The 10,662-nt window shown below is 43.2% G+C and overlaps 1 protein-coding gene across 2 annotated transcripts in view; it reads left to right on the top strand.

Annotated features, from left to right (window-relative positions):
* The first annotated feature begins 7,832 nt into the window (after positions 1-7,832).
* LOC143788634 (very-long-chain enoyl-CoA reductase-like) overlaps positions 7,833-10,662 on the top strand; it is a 100,819-nt gene continuing 97,989 nt past the window's right edge. For both annotated transcript variants that reach the window (XM_077278435.1, XM_077278437.1), the window contains exon 1: positions 7,833-7,995. In XM_077278435.1, the coding sequence (XP_077134550.1) occupies positions 7,927-7,995 (69 nt within the window). In that variant the 5' untranslated portion in view covers positions 7,833-7,926. The remainder of the gene's footprint in view (positions 7,996-10,662) is intronic.

The following is a 10,662-nucleotide window of genomic DNA, read 5'->3' as shown; positions in this document are numbered from 1 at the left end:
CCATGAGGGGGTTTTAGACACCACTTGGACCTGCATCTATCAGATATTTATGATATATCTTGTTGATATGACTTAAATGCACTCGATGAAACAACCCTTTTAAAACTGCATAAGCTCTTAATGGGAATCTGTCAACAGGATTTTGCTGCTGTCGTCGCCACATAATGTGGGGCGTTCTGAGACTTTGTGCCTGTTCCAAATTAATCAAATAATCCCCAGTAGTAGATTCAATAATTAGTAATAACCATTACTAAAAAAATACTAAACAGATATCTTGGATGGTCAATACCCCCTGATGAACCCCCGATATTCCCACGGGGGGGAAACGCGTCGGGTATTACTTGGAATGATGTCCCGATTGGAGGTCTTCTTAGATGGCTAAAAGGATGCCTTCAGCGCTATTATTGGAACATTGGGAAATCAGATGAGTAATAAGCGCTGTATTATGATTGACTTACTAAAATGGAATGTTACCAATCAATAAGTGAGATATGTTTTGGGGCTACCACTCTGAGAGTTGTGGGACGGATTCTTCCATCATGTATGTCTTTTGAATCCGTTAGAGTGGCCCTTCATTATTGAGCAATTTTGGATGAACAAGGACATTAGTTTCTGTTACCCAGAAAGTGGTTGTATTTATATGACTACCCTATCTAGGGTCTCAGCCTGTGGCTGAAAAATGATTTTGTTTTTTTGCTGATTTTGGATTGTTTTCTTTTTTTCTGTTTTTTTTCTACCCTTTTGTTTATTTTTTATATTATTTTCTTTTTTGGGCCATTAACCTATTGGGACGCTTTCTATTAGGGATCACTCCATCACTGGAGTCTTTTTTATGTGTGTGCTCATAGAGCTGACTTTGATATTGTTGTTGTAATATAAGTCATTCAGGGTGATCCATATATGAGATATTGTTCTCTTGTCTGTCGCCCAAAAATAGCTGGATTGCAAATATCACCCTATCCAGGGTTTTAGCCTTTGGCTATATATATATATATAAGAAAAACTTTTTTGTTTTTTTGTTTAGTTTTTTTTTTCCTCTGAGTTTTTTTCTATTTTTTCACTATTTTGCTGATTTTTTATATTAATTTCATCCTCTTTGGGTGACTGAATTATTGATATACGACCTATTAGGGACCACAGGGACTATCTAGGGCTACCAGGGCCAGCCGTCGCTGAGCGGGGGCGCCAACCGCAGAAACTTAGGGTGCCAACCTCCGCTGACAGGAAGCTAACAGCACTAGGGTACCTTATAGGGTCAGTTAATTTTGATTATATATTTTCATCCCTGTGGTTTTATGTATATATATTTGTGATTAATGTCTTCAAATCTGGAACGAAGTTTTTAGCTTTATCTATTAAAAGTTATATTTTAGGGGTCCTTGTGTTTTTGGTTTCTTTTTTTGTTCTAGGACTCCGTTTTGGTATTGAATATAGGGTTTTTTTCAATGTCTGTAGACAGTAAGGTGCCTATCACAGGAAGGGGCGGAATCAGACTTGGACTCACGCTCTTCTGTGTCCGAGCAATGATAAGCTCCTGGAGCTAAAACAATCAGTGCAAGTTAACAACAGGACGGAGCATGATAAATGAGGCAACACTGAAATCTGTGTCTTAACCCATATCTCATGTTGTCTTCAGATTACAGCTGCTGACAGATTCTCTTTAAGCCGGCCATACATATTAGATGGCCAACAGGCATCTCTGCCAGCTCTCCCATACACAGGAGCACTCATTCTATTGAGTGCTCCTGTATTCACTACGAGAAAGCCATCACCAGACATGTTTGACTTATCTCCAAGAGAACAAAACAATCAGTAGACTAACATCTGACATGCCCGATCAATATCTATCCTGGCAATCAGTTGTCCGGACCCCCATACACACTAGATTGTTGGGCCAACTCTTCGATATCAAAGGATTTGGCTGACATTAGTCTAATATGTATGGGGGTCTTTGCATACTATCCTGTAGATATATAATAAATGCACATCTAAAGAAAAGCCAGTTGATTTGCTGGACCCTGGTTCACTTGCCACATCACTTATGTGACCACTGCATGGCAGTCCTGTAAACCGGCTTCTACCTGTCAGCATCCCCGTCACCTCTTTTGACTAGTAGGCCTGGCACAAGGCAATTGTTGCAACTTGTCGCTAACATGACACCAGGCCTAACTAATCAGTAGAGTCGCTGGGGATGCCAGCAGGTAGGCAATTCATAGGGCTCCCAATCAATAGCCACGAAGTAATGATGTGCCCACCAGACCAGGGTCATGTGAATCGAATAGCTTATTTCTAATGACAGCCCCTCTAGTATCTGATACCAGCGACTATGGTGTGAATCCTCCAGACTGCCTAAACATTGTTGGCACCAGCAGAAAAATCATCTGGATCTCATGTAGCCACAGAGGCATTTTCTTTTCCAAGCTGTAACCCTACAAGTTAAAGTAACAGAGGCCTAATAGATGGTTAACAAAAATTGGAAAGGTTTACAAATTACAGTAATGTGGCCAAGGCTCGCATCCTCCAAGCCCTAACACACTACAGGAAAATGGGGTGTGCTACTGGAAAATGGGGTGTGCTGCTGTTACCTTGGTGATATACCACTTCAGACCGCACGCAGCTCCCGACTACTTGTACCCACATAACTCTCCCTCAACCCTCTCTGCAGCTAACCAACAATTGTAGAACACAAACCAGATATAAAAATTTAAAACATGGCAATGCATTATATAACCATAAAATCTTCAAGATCGGTGTGGGCAGCTTTTCCTCTCCTTTACAGTCCAGCTCATCTCATGAGAACATTGCATTAGTGAGCAACAAACTGTTTCTTCATAAGTGCAACGATTGGAAAGACATGCTTGCTGTGTCAGCTGTACCTTTCCCTTCTCTTAGTGTTAGAGATAGTAGAAGGCAAAGGGAGATTGCTATTGGAAGATCCAAGTGTGAAGTAGGGGCCAGCAGGAGAGGCAGATCACAGCTGTATGACAGTATACCTAGGGCAGAAAGCAAATACAAGACAGTCGGAAGGGGTGAACTACATAGACAGTGTACAAGTGAAGGAAGGACACAGTAGACACTTCAGTAGCAGAGGGTAATAAGGGAATCATACATTCCTCAACATCAGTGTCTGTCAGCTGTGATGCAGCGGTAGCACCATACGAAGTGAAACGGCAGTGACCCAAGCAAGTTCAAACAAAACTTTCCTTTAATGTGTTACTTCACACAATCCATTAGAAATACACTAAACATGGCTTCTTCACCCAGACCATTGGAAATACACAGTACACGGCCTCTTCACACAGTCCACTAGAAATACACAGTACATGGCTTTAGTTTGCAGTCCCTAAAGAGGCCAGACTTCCCTTTGTCCAGTTTCCGTGGGCGACCACACGCCAGTACCAAGTCTCTTTACTCACGCCTTGCACCGCACGCTATATCCTCTGGATTGCAGCCGGGTAAACATAAGACAGCCAGAGATGAAGGGTGTCAGTCTCTTTGGTTCCTCTTGCTCGTGTTGCTTCACACAGGGAGTGCTCTGCAGACAACTGCTCTGTCTGCTTCCAAGGACAACACTCACACCCTTCCCCCTCTACTTCAGGGCTTTTTAATCAGTCACTGCTTCACCATTCTATGTAATCACAGCCACACCTGTGTCTGCAGTATGCCCTCATGGCCTCACTACGACTACGTGTGCATTCTGGAGAGCAAAAACAGCACCCCCTAGCTGTAACAGGGGTCACTGCCTCACACAGCACAAAGGTGAAGAGATCCATTATGGTCTGTAGAAGGGGAAATCACTAAAGGAATGAGTCTGTGCTGCTACCTGAGAGCTAATGAAGGCAGCAACCCATGGGCACATGACCTTACATCTAGCATGTATTACTGAGGGACACGTACCCAAGAAAAGTCTAAAACTAGAATCAGGCTGCGAACTGCATATCAGGCAGTCTCTAAATGTATGATGAATGAGGATTGCACCCTGAAATTCATGCAACTTTTTCTATTTCAAACTTGTTATTGCTTTTTATAAAATGTAGATATGGGTATGACAGGATAACAATGATGTTTTCACAGCATGACCGATTGTATGACATGTTGTCATGATTAAGGGAGCTTAGTCTCCAGAAACGCGTTGAGATTCTTACCCATATGGTTCGTGCTGAAGTCTGTATCCTCCATGTTTAAAGTTTGTGAATAAAGAAAACTCTTTTTTACGGACTCGGTGAAGCTGGACATTCTTTTCTTTTTTGGACTTTATACGCCTGGACACAGCGGGTCCGTGCTCCCTAGGTTTGGTATATGTATCACAGGTGAGCTGGTTTATATTCCTTCTTTCTATGGCAAAAGTTGTTACAGAATATAGTGGTAGTTATGCTGGGTAAGTATGGCTTGAATTTAGAATAAATCATCAGCAGTGTCAACACAAAGCACCACCACACCATCCCTCCATGCTTCCAGGTGGGCACCACACATGTAGAAATCATCTACTCATAATTTCTGCTACTTCCACAGACATGGTGGTTGGTACCAAAAATCTCAAATTGTGACTTATCAGTTTTGATTCATCAGACCACATATCCACATATACGGATATCCACTGATCTAATGTCCAGTCCTTTTGCTGCTTGGTTCAAACAGGTCTCCTCTTACTTGCAGTAGTACCATATTTGCAGCAATTTGACAGTAAAGGCCTCCTTCTCGCCATCTCCTCTGGACAGTTGATGTTTAGATGTGACTGCTACTTGATGTCTGTGTATTACTTATGGGGGCTGCTTTTTGAGGTGCTGTCAAATTATGATTTCTGAGGCTGGTAACCTGATGAACTTATCCTCCGCAGCAGAGGGAATTGTAGGTCTTCATCTCTTGGAGTGATTTTCATGAGAGCTAGCTACAGTATATTATAGTGCTTGATGGTTTTTATGACTGCACTTGAGGATACTTTCAAAGTTATTGCAATTTTCCAGATTACCTGACCTTCATGTTTAAAAGTAATGATGGGCTATCATTTTTCTTTATTTAGTTGAGTGGTTCTTGACACATTATGGCTTAGAACAGTTATGGAATAGGACTCACCACTGTATAGAACTGTGTACCACCAACACTGTATCTGCAAAACCCACCTGATGGTCGCAAACACTTTCTCCACAAATGAATTCAAGAATAGCATACCTGTCCATTGGAAACCATGGGGTTGTAAAGCAGCCATCTGAGTAAACGGGGGTTACTCTGAGGAATCTAAGACTTTAATGCATATTCTGGTTTATGTCTCAGAAGTTTTTACTTTTCACTTCTTTAAGTCTGAATATATAATGAATTCCAATAAGAATATGGAAAACCACTGCATGAACAGGTGTGCCAAAACTTTTGCCTGGTACTGTATGTGAAAATCAGAATTTACATGCAAAAAGAGGGTATAACCTTTAAAATGGTCAGAAAAATGTAAAATGAAACGCAAAGTAAAAGGTGTGTCCACTTCTCGGCCAACCCATTGTAAAACCCAATTCTTCGCCCCCAATAAAATGCTAACACTTAAGGCTCATACTCACTTGCGCGAGACTCGGATGAGTCTTTCACGACAATACCCGGCACTCAGATCGGAGTGTGCGGCTGCATAGGAATACATGAAGCCGCACGCTCCGCTCCTCTGTGCCGGGTGCAATGGCGGGTATTGCCGTGCGAGACTCATCCAAGTTTTGCGCAAGTGACTATGAGCCCTTATACTGACCTCTTGTGCCAGCGGCATTCCAGTGATAACTGACATCTGGAGAAAGTAAGCTCTCCAGCTGTTCTCTCACTACCTCCGAATGTCTTGATTTGTCCAAACCAGTGGAGAGTAAAGCTGTTGGCCAAAGGGATTAAAGGACAAAACAATGTCACGTGAGCCCTGAGAGAGACCGTGACAACGCTGCTGGAATGGCGCTGACAACGCTGGAGTGGCGCTATTATTTTACTTGGGGGGGGAGACCTAGGAATTCCGAAGGGGCTGTGTAAGTAGAGGACAACCACTTTAGTCCAGAGGCGACAAACCATTGGTGCAACCTGTGCAGCCACACAGGGGCCCAAGAGATAAGGGGGCCAATTCCGCCTCTAGAGCAGGTGCAATTATGCATTTTGATCAGATAGTAAACTGTAAAAGGACCATATATTGTTCTCGCAGGGGGGCCCTCTTCTCTCTGTGTTTGCCAGTGCTGTAATCAAACTTCCAGGTTCATTTGGTTGCAGAAAGGAAACCATTCCTCTGAGTTGTCACGTGACAAGTTATGTGCTTGAAGGTGGCTGGCTTGGTTCATAGCTAAGCCAGTCCTTTTCTCAGTCTCTGCCTTAATGGGGTGTCCAGGACTTTTACATTGATGGCATATCCTTATATCTGACGGGTGGGTATGTATCATCCGTCACCCCTGTCAATCAGCTAGTCCTGTGGAGCTGCACAGTACAGTGCCGTCAACTGTATAGTGGCCACAACTGGGTACTGCATATTTGAATCAATAGGGTGCGATGTGCAGTACCCTGCAGTGGCCACTATACAGTTGATGGAGCCATGCTGGTTCTCGAAGGACCAGTGCAGTTCACATACTGGTCCTAGGAGACTCTTCTGCGATTTGGCTCCTCCCAGCGGACTTATCTAACAAATGTGCTTACAGCGCATCAAAGCTTTTTTTTTTTTGTAAGGTTCGGTCCATCACAATATGGCATCAGTTGTCTCATACATGGACAGCTTTTGAATCAGTTGCTTGTCGTGTTCACATGTTGCGTTTTCACAGCTTTTTTTTAATGCAAATTTAAAACTGCATTTTACGATACCAGCAAAAGCTGTGAGATTTCAGGAATCTCATGCACACAATTGCTTTTTTTTCCTTGAACAAATTGGAAAGCTGCTTCTTTTTTAGAAAACTGCACCATGTCAATTCTTTCAGTGGTTTTTGACCTTAGAAATCAATAAGTTCAAAAACGCTGAAAAAAGCGCCACCGTGCGTTTGGCGAACGAAACTAACTTTATTAAACATGAGCAATAGACAAGTGACACACTTAGGCTGCGTTCACACATTGCGTTTTGTGCTGCGTTTTTTTTTCCTGCAGTCAAAACCTGCTCTCTTGGCAGAAAAGATGCCGCTTAACAAAAAGCAGGTTTTGCTGCGTTTTTATCAGGTGGATTTGTCTTTAGTGCATAAAAAAAAAAAAAACATGATGCAATTTCCTGAGTTTTCTGCACCAAAAACGCAGTAAAATCTGATACTTGCGGTTTTTTTTTTTGCTCTTTTTTTTTGCACTTATTGCTTTCTATGGGTGAAAAAAACGCTGAAAGAAGTTTGCAAAAAATGCAGCAGTTTTTCCAATTCAGTCAGGAAAAAAAAAAGGGTGTATGCGATTTCTGAAATCTCATAGCTTTTGCTGGTACTGTAAAATGCAGTTTAAAATTTGCGTTAAACAAAACGCAGCAAAAAATGCAACGTGTGAAAGTAGCTGTAATCTGCACCAAAAAAAAATGTGGGAAAAAAAAAATCAGCAAAAAATACTTTTTCTACTGCAGGTGTGAACATAGTCGGATGGTCAGGAGGCCATTGTAACATTTTTTTTTTTAATATATTTTAAGATTTACAAATAAATAAATGAACACCTATTAGTATAAAACATGAAAGGGAAACCTGATAATTAGAAGATTTGACTCTGGGAATGGCTAATATCGCTGTGGTCAGTGAGGATGGGACTGCCTCCCCCGCCGTGAAGGGGTTAATCCCGGGAGCCCGCTGCTAGCTCTCAGCCAGGCTCCCAGTGCTGGCCGGCTTCCCGCACACAGCCGCTCTGATAAGCCGCTGCTGATGCTGAGCGCTGCCGCTATATAACGCGCTCCCCGCTGCGGGCCGGCACTGGCTGCCGGGGTGTGCGGGCGGGCGGCGCGGGGGGCTCCGGGCGACTCTCCCCCACTGCATGGCTTCCTGGCGAGGACCCCCGCACCGAGCGATCATGAGCAGCAGCAGCAGAATCAGTTTCTTTGAGGTAAGTGCCAGGATCTGCAGCTAGAACCGCAGCCTCCAATCACCGCTGTATACCCCTATATACCGCATGGAGCCGCCGATCAGCTGCACAAACTTTCCACTGCCATTCATCTGCGGTTTAACCAGTTCAGTGCCGGCACTGGATCTCTGCAGTAACGCCTTATCTTAGAGGGGTCTCCAGAGGCCCCTTTTTATACTGATCACCTATGTGGGCAGCTTTGCAGCATTGTGCAAACAAAAAAAAATTATTGATTAGATGGTTGTTTCTTCAGGCTGCGTTTACGCATTTTTTGCAAAAAAACCCCCAAAACTTTATTTTTACTGCAGTGTAAAACCACAGGCGTGATTTTAACTATATGAAATGATGACCGTATTGGAGCAGGTATGACTCCTAGCGAACGCCGGTGTGCAGCCTGCAGGGCGCCCAGTGGTTCAGGAATACTGTCATGTCAGTACCTGCTGTAGGTAACTTCTTTTTTTTTTTGGGTACAGAAAATTGGCAAAAACTTGTACAAGGCTATGTTCACACGTTGTATTTTTGCTGCGTTCCCCCCCCGCAGGCAAAACCACCTCTCTTGACAGTAAAGAAGTTGCTTGCAAAAATCAGGTTTTGCTACGTTTTTGTTGTCTCTTGTGCATGTTGATAAAGATAGTGACCCCCAAGAAAAGCCTGATTTTACTTCCTTAGGTTTTTGCACCAAAAACGTACCGAAAACTGTTAAATGCATTTTTTTTTTTCTTTTTGCTACGTTTTTGCACTTACCCATTGTTTCCTATGGGTGAAAAAAACGCTGAAAGGAGTGACGTGCTGCAGTTTTCCAAATCAGATAGGAAAAAAAAACCCACAATGTGTGCATGAGATTTCTGAAATCTCATAGACTTTGCTGGTAGTGTAAAACGCACCTTAAAATTTGCATTAAAAAGATGCAGCAAAATCGCAATGTGTGAACATTACCTAAATGAGTCACTCTCAAAGGATGCCATGAGTCCTCTTCCCGACTATTAGAAAGATAGAGTCCGGGTTTAAAGAAATTGGGGGAGGGAGAGGATACAGGGGTATAAATGTGCCCCATTATGTTCATGATCCAGAAAGGTGATACAGGTTTCATCACTGGGACCCCCATGATCAATAGAACAGGGGTCCTGAGCCCCATATTGCTCAAAAGTGATCACTATGCCGGCGCCATGATGAGATCAACCATACGTGGTCAGTGCGACAGCCGAGTTCAGCGCTTAGATGTTTGCATCAGTCGGGTAATTATAAAAAGTTGTAAGATCGTCTGGGTGACTCCTAATATCCTTATATAACCTATAAGTTCTTTATAGTGCATGCTTGGCTGCTGCAGAACCTCTTTTTAAAAAGTAAAGCAAGCTTCCCATCCATGACAGATTGGTACTGTAATATATTCCTCTCCTTTCACGGAAGAAGTTCTGCAGCGTCTAAAGCGTGGATCTTGACAAAACACTGTATAGTAAATGCTGCAGCACTTCTTTTTTTTTTTTTTTTTTTTTTAATTTAATTTCAAGAAAGATTCTGACATCAGACGGTTTTATGAAGTAATTTGAAGACACGTCTGCCCTGACTATGATATTTTTAGTATATAGGCTATGGAAAAACCAGCCTAGTTGTGAATGCTGTGCGACACCGCGTCGGTAGGGTGTTAAATGTGATAATGGGAATGTGAGGGAGTAGTTGGAGCGCAGAGACTTGTCGTCGCACATCCCAGGTGTCCTACATAAAATGGTAGGGATGTCTCATGTAAGTGCTGAACTGCTGTAGCCATATTATTGTCCAATCACTGTATAAAGCATTACAGGTAAATGTATAGAAACAGTAAGCTATGTGCACACGTTGCGGATTAGGGTGCAGAATTTTCCCAACAAAATCCGCATCTTCTGGCAGAAACCGCAGGTGCGGATTTGCAGCGGAATTGACGCGGATTTTGTGTGGTTTTGATGCGGATTTTGTGCGGATTTTCTGCAGTTTTTACCCCTGCGGATTTCTATTATGAAAGGGGTCAGAAACGCTGCACTTCCGCACAAAAGAAGTAGCATGCTACTTCTTTTGTTCCGCAGCGGTTTTCATGCGGATTTTTCCGCACCATTAGCACAGCTTTTTTTTTTTTTTTCCAATTGATTTACATTGTACTGTAAATCACTGTGCGGAACTGCAGCATTTCTGCATGGAAAAATCCGCTGCGGATCTGCACAAATTCCGCATTGTGTGCACACAGCCTTAGGCCGGTTTCACACGTCAGTGGCTCCGGTACGTGAGGTGACAGTTTCCTCACGTACCGGAGACACTGACACACGTAGACACATTGAAATCAATGCATCTGTGCAGATGTCATTGATTTTTTGCGGACCGTGTCTCCGTGTGCCAAACACGGAGACATGTCAGTGTTCATGGGAGCGCACGTATTACACGGACCCATTAAAGTCAATGGGTCCGTGTGAAACACGTACCACACACGGACGTTGTCCGTGTGCATTCCGTGTGCCGTGCAGGAGACAGCGCTACAGTAAGCGCTGTCCCCCCCACATGGTGCTGAAGCCACCATTCATATCTTCTCTGCAGCAGCGTTTGCTGTAGAGAAGATATGAATAATCCTTTTTTTTTTTTTTTTGGTTTCTCATGTTTAACATAAAGATCCCTGTCCCCACCCCC

Source organism: Ranitomeya variabilis, chromosome 8, assembly GCF_051348905.1.
Source record: "Ranitomeya variabilis isolate aRanVar5 chromosome 8, aRanVar5.hap1, whole genome shotgun sequence".
Classification (NCBI taxonomy): Eukaryota; Metazoa; Chordata; class Amphibia; order Anura; family Dendrobatidae; genus Ranitomeya; species Ranitomeya variabilis.
The sequence above is the reverse complement of the archived record's forward strand: the minus strand, read 5'-3'. Positions and strand labels throughout refer to the sequence as shown.